This window comes from Paramormyrops kingsleyae, chromosome 13, assembly GCF_048594095.1.
Source record: "Paramormyrops kingsleyae isolate MSU_618 chromosome 13, PKINGS_0.4, whole genome shotgun sequence".
Taxonomy (NCBI): domain Eukaryota; kingdom Metazoa; phylum Chordata; class Actinopteri; order Osteoglossiformes; family Mormyridae; genus Paramormyrops; species Paramormyrops kingsleyae.
In genome coordinates, this window is record NC_132809.1 from 20,350,215 (window position 1) to 20,367,338 (window position 17,124).

Here is a 17,124-nt window from a genome sequence, read left to right on the forward strand (position 1 = left end):
TAGGCCTGAAATAGACCAACCATTCACCACAAGGTTCAGTGCTGCTTTTAACATTTATCCCAAACTTGCAAGAGGCTATTTAATACACTATCATTGTAGTAATTGTTATTCTGGTCCAGACATTCACCGTAAGGTTCATTGTAGTCCAAACATTGACTGCAGAGCTGAACATAGCCCCTGGCACCATAATACAAATGTAATATCTACTCACTTCTACTAGGAGAGAAACGGAGAGAAATGGTGCACCATGTAAGCTGAACCAGGATCTTGTCCGGATGGACTCTGAAGTTGTCATGTATAGCATAACCTTGGTTTGTCAATCATCATCCCAAATTCTCCTGCGTTCCCTGAGAATATTTATTCACTGACTTGTTTGGATCTCTGCTGCTCTCCAGAGGTGCAGAACCTCTCGCTTTCATCCTCCTTCCTCATTTCTACAGAATTCTGAACAGACCCAGGTTGTCCACTTGAAAACTTGAGAGAACATTGCATTTGTTTCTCATAACAGGAAGAGAGACACATCCAAACCTTCACAAACCTTGAAAAGGTTTCCCTTTCTATTCAAAGTGTTCTGAAGGCAGATTGTCTGCAGGGCCTGTCGGTTTAGTCCTTGGGAGAATATAGAAGTCAGTGGTAACCTTTACAAAAATCTTGTAATCAATTTGTAACTTTTTGCTTAACATCATTTTCAACTGAACAGTTGAAACAACTTTGCCTATTACTAGTCTATGAGAATCTTTAGAATGAAATCTAATGCCTTGTGAAAATGTGTCATAAGCACTCAATAATATTTCTGCAAGAAACCTTCTTATTTTAGCAGTATGTAGCATATCGTACATCTGTTCACATTGTAATCATCACCACGTGCAGCAGGGCATGTTACAAATTTCAGGGCAAAGAAACTTGCAAAGAAATGTGGGGAATTACGAAGGAGAGGAGAGATGGAACATTGATTAATTCCACTGGATATAGACAGAGCTGATTACTGGGATATGTCCAGCTGCAAGGGGAGACCAATTAAACTCTGAGAAATGAGGGATGGCAATAGAGGGGAGACAACTGGAGAGGATCATCCAAATGAATCTAAGCTCTCTGACTGCCAAAAAGTAAATAAAAGGCACGTCTCATCATATGGTAATAAAGGCTCTCTGGCAAAGCTACAACACAGGCACAGTACTAAACAAGGACGTCATGTTTATGTATGTGATTTTTGCATGTACCTGGGAGTCAGGTCCACTCAATGAATCACAGTTAATATAAATAGCTAGTGCATAAATGTAAAAACATAGTTTAATTAATGTTTAATATAGCTTTGGTGCATTTTAACGGCATTCTGATTTCAATGGCGGCAGATGGACTTATGTTCTGGAGACTCATAGGCGATGCAGCGCATGTCTTGGGCTCTGCTGCCAGAATTCGGCCTGGTTAGGCATGCGTGCCTGGGCATGTTCTCTGTTTGCACACGTCTCCCTTTGCTATTTACGTTCATGGTAGCTTATGATGCCAGATTGCAGTTAAACAGTTGAAAAACTTTGGGAAAACAAACAGCTGCAGTGAGCTTGGTGTACAGATGGGTGGGGCAAACTAACATGAGCAGACCTTTATTCACCTGTAGTCAGTGTGTAATGATGAAAAGCGGTCTCCCCCTTTACCCCCAGTCCTTACAAACTCCATTGTCTCTGTGTTTTGCACCATAAGAAAGGGCTGTGGATCATCCAGTGCATCAAAGAATCACAACCATGTTTCATATTAGGATCTGTTGGGAGTCCTTCTGACCCCAAATCCACTGATGATATTACAGTTACTTATTTAGCAGATGCGTTTGTCCACAGTGGTAATTTTGGAGTAGTTTGAGTTAATCAAATTCCTCAAGTGTCCAACCGTTATTTTGACCCTGCCATACACAGGCTTTGAAGCTACACCTAAATGAAATGAGTATCCGCAATTTAGCTGCACACCATTTAGTCCTATGTGAAGTTGTTGAAGTAATATTGCTCAAGTGTATAACAGCTAGGCTCCTATCAGATCCCAAGAAGAACTTTAGAGCTTATACTAGCTTTGGTGAATATCCTAAACCAGCATGCTGCCCAGTTAATATCCCACTATCTTGGAAATGTGGGATATTAAAGCTGCTTTCTCTGACCAGGGTGACACCCCTAAACACCGTGCAGAAAAAGCCAAGGACCCTGAGCTGGCAGCCTACCTGGAGAACCGGCAGCATTACCAGATGATCCAGCGGGAGGACCAGGAAACGGCTGTGTGACCCAGCACAGCTTCCCTGCTCATGCCAAATGCTCAGCTTACCTGGGTAGGAAAGAGTGGAAAGAGTGAGGAGGCCAGTCAGGGCAGCCCATCCTGCTTCCTGCACGCTGGCAGCTGGAGAGAGAACAATGAGTTCTTTTGAAGTTTCCTACATTGCACTGCCAAAAAGACTATTGTTGTTGTGTTGTACAAGAATGCACAAAAGAGCTACTTTCCGTTTCTGTTGTGTTGTTGCTTTTTTCGCCACAGCATCAGGTCCAAAGAGACTTTGTTTCATAGGAGGACAGAGGGAGTTTTGCACAAACAAGGAACAGAATGTTTGAAGCTTGAATGTGTTGCCGATCTTACTGTTCTCCTGCAATATCTCCTTTGCAATATCAAATCTGTCATCACAGACTGTCTGGTGATAATAACTAATTATGCTCGAAGGTGACCAGTCTGTTAGCATTAGATTTTTGACTCATAAGAGAGTTGCTTAGATGTGTTTTATATGACTGCTGTAATTTCATTTTAAATGTTTTGACTGATTTTTTTTTTAACCAAACCTCAATTTGTTGGTTTAACCTCCATCTGAAGTTGACATTTTACATTTAAAGCCTCATATTTCTCTGTATGATTACATTATATTAGGAACCAGTATTGTTCAATGGCAAGGACTGAGGAGTATTATCATTGCAGTAGTTGTGTAGGTTTACAGGAGAAGGTTGGGTACTGTATGCTTATTTCAGAAGCTATCTGTCAAAGCATTTTTTTTTCCATCTTATTGCTTTGATGCCAATATTTTCAGCTGATTATCTGAACTTCCACTTAGTGCTGGTTAATGGTATACTTGTTATTACATTTTAAAATACACAGATATTTATATAAGGCATTGATGTACAAAAATACTATTTTGCGTCTTGTTATGTTTATATTATAAAAATGTAAATTTTATATATATAAATATTTTTCAGAAATTGCTAGCTGTTCTCCCATGTTACATATAACTATTATTGTGAAACATTCTTACGTTAACTTTGCAGATCCTTTTGCAGTTCTTACTAGAGAAGCGACTAGGAAGATTTAAGCTGTGTTAGGCTGTAACCAACTTCCACAATTTTCTCCCAGTCTAAATGGATACCATTCAGGTCTAGGTGATGAATTCCAAAGGAAGCTGAATGAAAAATTGACTCTGACAAAAAATGTGTAGAGGCTATTTATTTTCTAGACTATTTTTGGCTGTGTATAGAACTGATTGACAGTTAAAATAAGGAACTGTTTAGTTTAAGATTATGAAGGCTGTTGAAATGGCCATAACATCATATTATTATTATGTTTTTCAGAGTAAATTGAAAAGGCCTTTTTGCACGCAGAAAGCCTCCCTTTTGCTGTGCACCTGAATGCCATGCGTCTAGATCCACTGTGACAGCTGGTGGCTGCTTTTCTAATAATAATTTGCCTGAAATGTTCACAGGGTAAATATACCTACAATACGTGAATGGCTGACAATTGTCTACCTTCTTCCTTTTACGCCCAATGTGTCAAGACACCATGTAGGTCATAGTGTTTCAAGCATTGCTAATTAACTGCTAATTTTTGGATCTGGCCGTCTTTACGCTTGTACAGGGGGAGACAATAGTCAGTCATCCATTTTAAGCTACTGCTTTTTTATACAAAATAAAAACATATGACTAGCTTTTTCAGGTGGAGAAACTGACGTGGATGAGGTCTTGTCACACATGTGGTCCTAGTTTCTTTTTAATTCTAAATGTTCTTTGTATGTTAATAAAACCTTAAATGTTTTTTTCTTTCTTAAACCTTATACAAGAGCTTTTATATGTTGTACAGTGTTTCAGGTTCTCACACTAAGAATACGCCTTAGATTGCTGGTTGACTATGTAATATTTCTGGACTGAAGTTAGCTTGTTAAAATTGCTTAATAGAATTAGGTTTACACAGGTGTCATGATATGAAGCAATTCTGACTTCTTCCTAGATGTCTCCCCGAAATCTATTAGGGATTACGCAGTAGGAAAGTGTCAACTGTCAAATCTGTCAACTTTGCTTTTCTGGCATATCTTCACATATCTATTTTTTTCCTGCATGCTGAAATGTGCCCTTCTGAGACACTATTCAGAGGTGATTTAGAGATTTGCTGCCATTTCAGATCCTTCCAGTAGATAAAACTGGTTAGAAGTTAGTTTTGTGTGTCACGGAGAGGATGGACAAAGAAACGATATCTAGTCAAAAATATTTGAAAGACTAGTTTTTAAGATAACTCATCCTGTAAAGCTGGTGAAATTTTTAGTTAATATTAAGTCTATATTTTTGTCTAAAATACCAAGAAATTTGTTTGGCCTTTTTGAATATCTTGATAAGCATTTGGACCACTACCTTGGCAAAATTAGTATCCATATTTCCATTCTCTCCTGAATTCAGTAGGAAATAATTTAAATATGATCTATGGGCAGGGATGGACATAACTGGTACGCAAGTACGCATTCACCATTAAAAACGATATGTACAACAATCGATTTTTTGTAAAAGCGTAAATGCAAATAAAATAAGTACGCAATTGCGCTTTTACAAACATGACAAGAAATGTATTCTGGAGTATAACTTTCTGCGTGCAAAAAAAAGAAAGAAAATACCTTGCATTTTAACCTGTATACCGCAAATGAAGTAGAGCTAGCATTTAAAGATTAAAATGCATCATATTTTGTTTTCATATCAGCATAAATATACATAAAAGAAGTACAAATTTACACTGTTACCATAATCGATTGTCGCACATATCGTTTTTAAAGGTGAATGCGTACTTGCGTACCAGTTATGTCTATCCCTGTTTATGGGTCATGATATTGCATGTTTTGACTGGCAGATAATATTGTCATATTCAACCAAATGTACATTCTGGATCTCAGAAGCAGTTTATTTGCTATTGTACCACTTAGCTACAACTGGACCAATATAAGAATGAATCCAGACATGATCATATTTCTGATGTGTCCTCTTTGTCCCAGCATATACGTGTCTGTTGCCTTCCAGAATCACTTGAGTGAGTAAATGATGGACTCAGAAGTGCCATTAAAAGATGCAGTACTCTTAGATGGCTATAGGGCTATTATAGTAATGGTACATCAATTTGTTACAGTTCTTTCCAACCCAGCTGACTATGGTCCCTAGACGGAGACCTTGGAAACACAGGCCAACCCTGCATCTTCTACGAGGAACTCAAAGTATTTAACGGAGTACCATAACGCTTAATTATTCACTATACACTCAGGAGTTCTAGCTTTGTTGTATCTTATGCCTTGAATTCATCCAGTTTTATAAAAATGAAAATAGCATGGAATTTATAAATATTCATTCACTTAATTAAGGTTCAATAAGACATTATTATTATTATTATTATTATTATTATTATTATTATTACACGCATACGTTTGCAAGGTTCATTCCATGCACTTTACAGTACGATGCTGTTCTGATTGGCCATCTTTTTGTATTTACTGCAGAAATGTAAGTTTTATATAATGTATATTCTGTGGAGACTGCTCTGCCTTTGATTTTTAAGCTATTTTTAGTTCCTGTATCAACAATATTCTTTTTTTCAATATTTACCTGGGTTTGGATAAAGTTATACCCCAGTGTACATAGTCCAGGGATCAGCTTGTTTTAGCACACATAATTTAGCCCAGGGATCCTACTAACTGATATATTGAGTCTTATAGGTTAAGATCCTGGTAACTAGTACCTTGATGGTCATAAAAATCATCATCATGTTACTGAAAGGGACCATGACAGACTGGCATATTTTCATGAAAAACATGGACCCACTTTGGGTGTAGATATTATCAGCTCAGTACACTCAGCTGGGACTGAAGCTACCGCCAAAAAAAACACAAAAAAAACATTTTGTGAAAATAATATGAAAAGAAAATATGCCTTGAGTTACAGACTAGAGTATTTGGCTATTTTTTGTTTTGTTCTGTTAAGTTATGAACAATGCTGTCATTTGTCACATTTTATGATTATGTCCATATACAGTAATGTGTTAATTACCAGAAATATCAATTTACTTCTTTAGGTGGCATAGAAAGATAGACACATTTCTCAAAGCATCCAAAGATTATTTCTTTAAATGACATACCCGGTTTGCAATAAAAAAAGAAAAACAAAATGAAAGTTTTATGTATGCTGTTGCTGGCTGTAATTAGTGTCTCTACTGAACCACATACTGCACTACACTGAAGTATTTATTAATTAAAAGAAAACTTAGACGTCAGTGCAGCCTTACTGCAGAGGTACAGATTTTCAGCAAAACATTTAAAATATTCAACAGCTTTGCTCCATTTCACAAGATGTGCTTGATATGACTACAGCAAGACAGCAAGCAGGTGTGTTTTTGTGCTTCTTCATATGTTTATTCATTTAATGAATGTGTTAGGCAAACTGTTTACTGCCTTAGTTTATAAATTGGTGACGTATGTTTTCTGAGCTTCATTTGAGTTGCAGTGCAATTCAAGGTTAAAATACAGCATATATCTACAGAGCAAGATTTGTTAACTATAGTGCATTATACAGAAACTTTAATATTAAAGATTTAATTTTGTACTTACAGTCAACAAGAAAGAACAAACAAGTGTGAATTGTAAACTATAGACTTGTATGTTTGTTATGTGGGTTGATTTTAATGTCTGCTTGAAAACAATAAACCTTTTAAAGAAGTATAGGTTCCATGTAATACTTTTTATGGTACCGCTATGAATTTCTTTGCAATTGATAGGCATGATGTGCGAGATTGTGACATGAAAGAACGTTCATATAGGCAAGTAAGTTACCTAAAAGTCCCCATTTGATGTTAGCTATGGATGGATGTCAAAGCAATTTGTAATCTACCTTTTGTGAGCCACACGAGGGTGCTTCATTTACTTATTTAAAAGAAAATTTTAATGAATCAGGAAATTTCATGTTAGCTATTTTTACTATTTTGCCTATATGTAACAGTAATGTTTTTTAGTATATATCCAAAGGGTTGGAAAATGGATGGATGGATGGAACTGTATAAATCACAGTCCAGGGAGTGGGTGTTCTTCCAATTTATGTGTGTTAGTGTAGTGAGAGCACAGTCAGGGGTATGTTTAGAAAGGCTTTATGTAGAATGATCTGGTTGGGACCAAGGCTGGGTGCTGGTGGACATGCACTTACCTACCCACCTTCTTCACAGCAACAGCCTCTGAGTGAAAGGACTCTACCCTAAGGTTACAGACTGAGATGTGGGGAAGAGATATCAGGCCAGCTTTCAGCTAACTAAACAGTAAGCAAAAGAATACGCCCTAAGCCTAGAAGCAGTTTAAGCAGTAATGTACAGTAACGAACAGAACGAACCCTAACACTAGAAGCAGGATGAGCAGCACTGTTCAGTAACGAACAGAACCAGCCATAAGCCAAGAAGCAGCATGAGTAGTACAATAATGAACAGAACCAGCCTTAAGCCTAGAAGGTCTATGAGCAGTACAATAATGAACAGAACCAGCCCTAAGCCTAGAAGGTCTATGAGCAGTACAGTAATGAACAGAACCAGCCCTAAGCCTAGAAGGTCTATGAGCAGTACAATAATGAACAGAACCAGCCTTAAGCCTAGAAGGTCTATGAGCAGTACAATAATGAACAGAACCAGCCTTAAGCCTAGAAGGTCTATGCGCAGTACAGTAATGAACAGAACCAGCCCTAAGCCTAGAAGGTCTATGCGCAGTACAGTAATGAACAGAACCAGCCCTAAGCCTAGAAGGTCTATGCGCAGTACAGTAATGAACAGAACCAGCCCTAAGCCTAGAAGGTCTATGCGCAGTACAGTAATGAACAGAACCAGCCCTAAGCCTAGAAGGTCTATGCGCAGTACAGTAATGAACAGAACCAGCCCTAAGCCTAGAAGGTCTATGCGCAGTACAGTAATGAACAGAACCAGCCCTAAGCCTAGAAGCAGTATCAGCAGTGCGCAGTTCAGCAGCCCTAAAATCTGACAGAAACAGGCCTCTGCCCTCCATATTGCATTAGGTGGACAACATATACTGGTTTTAAAAAGAGTCATCAGCCATCAGGCTTTATTTTCAAAAATCATCTTCCTCCTTTATGTAATTGGCTTTCTTCAACACATCCATGTATAAGAACACTGAGTGCATTGAGATACCATTTCCCTCGGGCCTCTGATGGTGCTACACATTAATACAAATCCAATACAATAAATAGAATATATATTATCAATCCTGTTCAAGAATATGATTACCTTGATTGTGCATGTGTGCATTGTAGTGCAAATGTGCAGTGTAGTGTGAATTTTAGAATTCTTCATTGACTTTTTTCTCTTTGGGGAAGAATGTTTTACATTCATAACAAATAATGCATACATAATGCATAATGCATTCATTTGTAAATATTTATAGCCATGTTTATAATGTATTATGAAGGCATTATGAATGTGTTTATAAATTTCTATTTTATTATTTTTATTATTTATCTGTGTAGTAAACATATATTTGCTTAGAATAAAAAAAAAACAATTTAACATTGTAACATAAGCAAATTAACAAAAAGTGATGGAGGTATTGATTAGCCATTCAAGTTGTGTACTAGTGATCGAGTCAACAAACACATGGGTATTCTAAATAATTACAGCAAATAACACAGGTGACAGTGTTGACAAGGACAAGGCTGGAGATCACTGTCATGCTGATTGAGTTAGATTAGTTTTAAGATGCTTTAAGAGGAAGGTGGTGCTTGAAATGATTGTTCTCCCTCTGTTAACCATGGTACCTGCAAAGGAACACATGCAGTCATCGTTGCTTTGGACAAAAAAAGGGCTTTACATGGAAGGATATTGCTGCTAGTAAGATTGCACCTAAATTAATCATTTATCGGATCATCAAAAACTTCAATTGTTCAGGTTCAATTGTTGTGACAAAGGCTTCAGGGCACCAAAGAAAGTCAAGCAAGTGCCGGGACCGTCTCCTAAAGTTGAATCAGTTGCAGGATCGGGGCACCACCTGTGCAGAGCTTGCTCAGGAATGGCTGCAGGCAGGTGTGAGTGCCCCTGCACGCACAGTGAGGTGAAGACTTTTGGCCTGGTGTCAAGCAAAGGAGCCACTTCTCTCCAGGAAAAACATCAGGGACAGACTGATATTCTGCAAAAGGTATAGGGATTGGACTGCTGAGGACTGGGGTAAAGTCATTTTCTCTGATGAATCCCCTTTCCGATTGTTTGGGTCATCCAGAAAAAAGGTTGTCTGGAGAAGAAAAGGTGAGCTCCACCATCCGTCCTGTGTCATGCCAACAGTAAAGCATCCTGAGACCATTCATGTGTGGGGTTGCTTCTCAGCCAAGGGAGTGGGCTCACTCACAGTTTTGCCTAAGAATACAGCAATGAATAAAGAATGGTACGAAAACATTCTCCCAACATCCAAGAACAGTTTGGTGATGAACATGCATGATGGAGTACCGTGCCATAAGGCAAAAGTGATAACTAGGTGGTTAAATGTCATTCTCAAAACTTTTGGCCAAGACTATACTTTAGCAGCCATAAAGTTAAAGCTAAAAGGTTTGGTTATACAGGGTATTTGATTAAAGTACTTTTGTGTTTCATATTCCCGTCCTTGGCTGTGTATACTGTAGCATAAATCAGGCAGGACCCATGTTCACACACTCTAAAAAACGCTGGGTTGTTTTTTCAACCCAAATGCAGGGTTGAGACTGCTGGGTAACAAAGTTTGGTTGATTTAACCCAATTTGGGTCGAAAATCGGTCTTGATCTATGACCCAGCAGTGCTGGGTTGGGAACGCGGACGTGAAAGAGAGCACGCACGTCACGTCAACATCCAGGGACATCAGCGAGAGTTGACGGAGTTTTGCGCCGTCTTTAGAGGGAAGCCAGTGAAATTCTGTCTGAAACGTAAGTTATTCAGTGTGTATTTAACAATGTTCATAATAAATAAAACATTTGCTTTACTGTATAATATATATACACGCAAATTTTAGGCTTTCGGTCAGTTGAACTGAGATTACCTAACGACTAAGCGACGGCCGATCTCTTGCTCAGTGGACGGGAAAGCGCGCGTGACATCGTCATCGGAAGGAGCTTGGAAAGGATAACGTAAAATTTTTAAATATTACTTTTGTATATGTTAAATCTACTTTGTTTATTATTAATGATTTACTGTGTTAGATACGGTTTTGATATAGCGGAGTTTACATAACTAATTTGATTTTGTCAGCACATCCACATAAATTTCCCGCTCTGCTTGTAAGGTACATTTCGTTCAATTCGTTTGACTTAGTTGTACATTCGACAGCAAACGATGTTAATTTACTTCGAACATGTAATTTCTTTAATCCTGTAAATGGTTTGATGCAGGCGGGAATGTCTGAGCTCAGCTCAGGCTAAAGGAGGCTTGAAACTAAGCATGTTCGACGGACATTTTCTAAGCATAGTGCTAAGGCCATGGTCAGTGGTTAACTAATGCTGATAGCTTGGTGTGTTATGGTCTTTAATGCTCCTAAAGGTTTTTTAGGTGTTCTGAATGTAGCTCTAAGGATATTTAACTTTTACACATTTTTGAGTTCTTAATGAATCTATACCATTTCTTTTTAATTTATTTTTTCCTTTTTTCAGATTGGGACCAATATGGCTGAGTACCTTCGTTCAGAAGAGTCCATTGAATTTTCTTATGTTCTCATGCTTGGAGACAACCACTGCTTTCAACCCTTTGCTATAATAAATGGCACAGCATTTGAGCAAAGTACATTACTTGCTGCAGTGGACGTTTGAAATGTTTTCATATTTTAAATACATATTTTCTTGGAAGTAAATTTGACTTCAGTCACTTTATATCTCAGGATATATTGATGTTTGCACATAATTGTTAATGGGAAAGTTATAAAATGTTTTCCTATTTTTTCCTAATCTTAAATTTGTATTTTCTTAAGTTTTTTTTTTTGTTTGTTTTTTCAGTCAGTTTGATGCCGTTTCATTATTACTTCTACATATTTTTTTTTTCTACATTGCAGTTGATGATTTATATATATCAGGATATGTCAATGTTTATGCACAAATTTGTATTTTAAAGTTAATCTTTCTGACTTCAGTCAGTTAGAGGCTTTTTCATTATTACTTCTACATACTTTTATTTTTCCTCTACTCTGCAATTACATTGTAATTGATTCTTACTGATGATTCCTGTATATCTCAGGATATATTAATGTTTATGCATGATGTAAATGTTATGAAAAGTTTTCATATTTCAAATTGTGTTTTTCTAAAGTTAATTTGTCTTACTTCAGTCTGATGCATTGTTACTGACTTCAGTCACAGTGTTTCTGTTATACAGTTTGATACATTTTAATAGAAATTGTCTTAATGCTGAGGTGGAGATGGGAAAAATGTCTTAAATTCATATGGACACATTTTTTACATGTTTTGTCATAAATAAAATTCCATTACTGAAGTATGTATTGCTGTAGAATTGTTTTTATTTTAGTAATTTTAATCACCAAAGTTTCTAGATTAAATTTCTGACCCATTTTGGGTTACATTCAACCCAGCAGTCATTTTTAACTAATAGTTGGGTTAAAAATCACAACCCAGCATGCTGGGTTAAACGTGTGACCCAACTTGTTGGGTCAAAATAACCCAGCGTTGGGTTAGTCCCTTTTTTACCCAGCGCTGGGTTACCAAAATAACCCAAATTGGGTTGTTTTTAACCCAGCAGTTTTTAGAGTGCACTATGGGCACTGTGTGTCTTTGGACTGCAGGAAACGTGCAAACTGCGCACAAAGAGCAGAAGTGAAACTGCTAATCCTGGAAGTGTGTGACGACAGTGCAGCCTACTGAGCTGTCCAATGTCTTCTGGATATATAACTGCCAAGATTGAAAATGCTTTTGAAACCCAGCAGAATCAACCCAAAGAATCAACAACTAGCTTGCAGACCTTCAGAGACCTTGTCTTTATGACTCACGTGTTGTTGCCATTAGGTATATTGAAGGCAGGCAAAAGTCATGTAACTTATTATAAATCATTCATAAACCATTTTGCCAGCTAGATATCCAACAGGTAAAATGAACACTTTAACTGTAACTGAACAAAGAAATTCACCTTTTCACTGGTGAATATTCATATACATCTTGACACCAGGATGTCTGGAGACCTTCTTCCTAAAAGTCACTAATCCTCAAAATGACACATATTTGAAGCTGCTGTTTAGGCATTTGATCGGGTTCCCCAATTCCACTCCCTGGATGGCCAGAATCCAACACAGTTTGCAGATTTCCCTGTTCAAACATCTACTAAACCTGGTAATTAGCTGATCAAGATGTTTGGATTCTGTATTGAACTCTGGCCATCAGGTGCAGATTTGGGGAACCCTGCATTAGATGATGAATAGATCTGTCCACAAATGCTCCTGGTGAAAGAGATTTTCCTTGGAATTTTTTGTCTTCAAAATGTTGCTCTTCACATGACATGAGTGTATGTCATCACCATCTGGCTTTTTAGACTGTGAAGAAAAGTCAAAATGTAATTGAGTAGATGGCCATTATAATTTAATGGATAGCTTAAGTTTTAAGCAATGCTCTGGAGACATTTATGAGCCCATTCTCCTGTGATCAAGCTGCAGGAATCAGAGTACAGTACAGGATGTTGCAACCATGGTTTCCTTCAACAGCCAGCATCATTAGAAATCCACTTCACAGGCATGCATGAAGGTTAAGTACACAAATTTTATACCTACTGTTGAGAAGATCTCTCTCTACTGATTAAAAAATGTGATGGGAAAAGGTGTGAAGTTCAGCAAATTGAATGAAACAATTATATTCATTACCATAATCACCTCTTACTTACTCCTGTACTGACTCACTTGATCAGCACACCAGTCACAGCAGGTACATTCCCTACTACATTTACTATAGGTAGGTTTGAGTAATCCTGCTTGAGCCACATTTGACTTATTACAAGTTTAACACTACAGTCTCTTTTATCTCATTTCCATCTCAGACTCTTGAAGGTGCTGTGAAGGTGCTCCAGCTGAATCTCTCAAAGACTAAGCTTCTCATCTTCTCTGCCAGCCCTACCACTCATCACAACATTGTGGACAACTTGGATCATTAGCATGGTCTCCATTGTACTCTATGGGTAATGATAGATGACCAGCCATCTTTTTCTGACCACATGGCATCTGTCCTCCAGTCTTGTAGTTCACTTTGTAGAACATCAGGAAGATCAGCTCACCAAAGAGTGGTTGCAAGCAGACAGCATCATTTAGGGCAAGGCTGCACTGCACAGGCAATCTACCATGCCAGGATATATTTAGGAAGCAGTTCCATAGTCAAGTTCAAAGGCTGCTTCCTGGTGTCTATACTAAGACAATGGAACTTGTCTTCAAAGGAAGTATTGTTAAATATGTTTTGAGGGTGTTTATTTCTGCATTGCTTACATGAACAGTAGGGATTTGTTTCCCCTTGTTCAGTCTATTTAATGAAGAAGTCTTTAGCCCAAGATAACAAGTAAGATCTAGGGGTAAAAAGCAACCCATGCCTTATGGTTTTGTCCATTTTCCCAGAATCACTGTACTGGTATACTGTTCTGCACAACGTCCAATCTGGACAGTGAAGAAAAGCTAATTCCTTACACTGTGCAATTGTCTAGTTAAGTCGTATGCAATTTTTCATAAAACCAGAAAGTACAAGTCATGATAAGATGATGAATATCTTGGAAAATTATTACCTAATTTTTACTTGATTACTGCTATTCAATGAACTGTTTTTGTGCAAGATATTCCCTGACTGTCACGTTACAGGTGAAGATGGAGGCAAAGGTAGGCGTGGGGAAAAGCAAAAAGGGGGTTTATAAAACACAACTACACACAGGGCAAAAGGAAAGGGACCGGGGGGGGGATCGAAACAGGGTAAGAAGGATTAGGCCAGGACACAGGGCAAACTGGGGAGCACAGGCAGGCAGCAACATCAATGGCCAGACTGGGGAGCTCAAGACAGGGAGGCACTATACACACACCACTGACGAGGGAGCAGACGAGAGGCACCAAGATCCACACAAGAGCTGTAACGAGAGGAAAGATGAAACAAATAATAACAGAGAGAACGAGGGGAAAGGAATGCAGGGTGTGACAATGACTAATTGATTTTTTGTATAGCTTATATGGCGGTGTGAACGTCCCAGAGTGATAAGGACACTTATTCACATGATATCACACTGGATTATGTTTTTGCACTCTACCCCCAGACCTGGATTGCTGAGCCCATACCCCGCCATGGCTTTTTCCATGGCTTGATGTCTGTTTTGTTGTCCTGCGTGTTTCCCTTGTGATGAAGCCAAAATGGCCATCTTTCATGTGCATTCCTCCACCCTGTTTGGTTAAACCCATGTATACTCCTGCACCCAAACATAGCTCTCATTCCTTCCTCCCATCCCCTTCCTGTCACGTACTTGTTTGCTATTTTTGCTGAACATGAGGATTACACACGGCATTTACATAATTATCAGACTGATTGATTAAGCTTTGCTAATTACCCAATCTCAATACATACAAACATCAAACATACAAATACTAAAAGTATTCAAGTTCATTTTAGTGAAATAGGAGAAAAGTAATAGTACAACAACTGAGTTATCTTAAATATAACTAATAATAAGAAAGCAATCATTGACAAATGATAAGAAAGGCATTGTTGGAGTCATTAGAAGTCATTGTAATTTCTGGAGGCGTAACTATAATTCGTTTTTACTCATCATCATACTAATCTGGGCACAAAAATGTCCCCAACTAAGCATTAGTGTTGTATTTCTCATGACACCAGTCAAAAGCACAGCTGTTCCACGGGCACATCCCACATGGCCATTAGCCACCTCCGATTATGTAGGAAGAGCAGAATACAAAGAGCAGGCAATTATAGGGTGTGCAGTCATGTGCCCATCAAGACATTATCATGTTTCCTGGAAAGTGTGATGTGTTCCCAAGGTCCTGGGAATCCTCATGGGGCCTATTGGGCCAATTCCCTCCAAATAACAGCATGCTGCTGAAGTGATAATTTTCCTTCTCCTCAGTTCTGTCATTAGAGAAGCAACAGTGGCAGAATGACTGTAATGAATGCTTCTCAACCTCATCTAGAGAGAAATTCCACTCCAGTTCAAGTTCCATATATTTGTTTAGTTCCTTTAGGTTGCACATCCTTTGCAATCAGCTGTGATTTTCCTTTGTTTTACAGAAGCAATGTTGGGGGAACCAAAAAGTGCTAATCACTGGAGGAAATGTGTGAAATTGGCATGTTTTATGGCCATGGGTTTTTTGAGTGGTACTATATACAACTCAGGTTTCAATGGACCATATCCTCCGGAGACCCCACCCATTCATTTATGTCCATTGTAGTGGACATTTTGTTTTTGCATATATCTTTTCATTGATGTAAGGAAACATATTTATTCCTGTTGTTCACTATTGTAATTAAAAATTAAAATAAATTTGAAAAAAGATGTCTTATTTCCTGCAAAGACATAGAAAATCACAATTAACCTAAAACTGAAGGACACTTTTTTTCCTTGGGTCTCAGGTGGATATATTCATAAATTAACTTCATTGCCATCTCCTGAAAAATCCGAAAGTAACATTATAAACATTGAATCGTGAACCCAATATAATGGTAAACTCAATATAGAGGGCAGCAGGGGCGCCGCTAAGGGGGGGAAAGTTGGGACAATTCTAAGGGCCCACGCCCTTTAGGGCCCCCCAGAGATCTGCTTTATTAATAATAAGTTACCGTAGGGGGGCCCAACCTCATATTTTGTCATAGGGCCCAAAATTGCTAGCGGCGCCCCTGGAGGGCAGTACATGGCTCAGTGGGCTGTGCCTGTGATCAGAAGGTTGCCAGTTCGAACCCAGCTTTGGCATGACTGTGGGTCCTTGGGCAAGGCCCGCTGGGAACCACTACAGGGGGCAGCCCTTCACGGCCAGCTTACTCTTGCCTACAAAGAGCAAGTTGGGGGAGGCGTAAAGAAAATTTCCCCACAAGGATCAGTAAAAGTACCAATTATTACTTGTATTCATGCAATTTTATAAAGTATCAATTATTATTATACACTTTTGTTTATCACTAAAAGAATCATGGAGTACCTGGAGGTAACCTGTACAAAACAGGGAGAGCATGTGAACTGGACACACAGACACAGCAGAGGTAGGGTTAAAAACTGCATAAGCACAGTGTATCTGTTACATACAAGGTGCTACACGAATACCATGGGTAAAGAGTGAATCAATCAATTTCTGAGGCAAGGGAACTCTAGGGGCAGACCTGAACCAGTGTAGCCTAGATGTGACAGCTATTACTGACCTTAGGTCTTTGGCTCAAAGCTTATGATGTATCCAATATAAACTTTTGTTTATCACAAAAAGAAATGGATATGAATTATACTTTTAAATCTGAAATGCAGATTTGCTGAAACGTTAGTAAAAAAGTAATTAAGTTTAATTCAAATCTGAGAATTTGTTTTTTTTTTCATTCATGTTCATGTAATACCTGTGTTCTTCTAAACTTTTCTGATATTTGATTAATAGCTGGTGATGTTAATATGCTAAGCTTAAAACGACTTTGCGAATGGAGTCCCATGCATCTCTTTTTCCAGGTGTTTGGAAAGTGAGAGAAACATGATCCTATTCAAGTTTGATTATCGAATATTACAGTTTCCCGTAAATCCGTTGATCAATACTGCAAGGCGTGCAAGCATAAAAACAATCCTGACTTGCAAGAACTGTAAAAAGTACATTAATAAAGTACTAGTACGTGGTTGCAATAAAAACTGTACTAATATTCAGTGTCATAGCA

At 38.2% G+C, this 17,124-nt stretch overlaps 1 protein-coding gene and 1 long non-coding RNA gene across 7 annotated transcripts in view; both read left to right on the top strand.

The window, feature by feature from the left end:
- The window catches only part of LOC111846646 (diacylglycerol kinase zeta-like), a 106,241-nt gene extending 99,270 nt beyond the window's left edge, over positions 1 to 6,971 (top strand). For all 6 annotated transcript variants that reach the window (XM_072698375.1, XM_072698373.1, XM_072698372.1 and 3 more), the window contains one exon: positions 2,147 to 6,971. In XM_072698375.1, coding sequence (XP_072554476.1) covers positions 2,147 to 2,263 — 117 coding nt within the window. In that variant the 3' untranslated portion in view covers positions 2,264 to 6,971. The remainder of the gene's footprint in view (positions 1 to 2,146) is intronic.
- A 3,044-nt stretch (positions 6,972 to 10,015) lies between these two features.
- LOC140578265 (uncharacterized) lies at positions 10,016 to 11,740 on the top strand. Its single transcript, XR_011982363.1, has 2 exons — positions 10,016 to 10,389; positions 10,909 to 11,740. It is a non-coding gene; the product is annotated as an uncharacterized lncRNA (long non-coding RNA).
- The last annotated feature ends 5,384 nt before the right edge of the window (positions 11,741 to 17,124 follow it).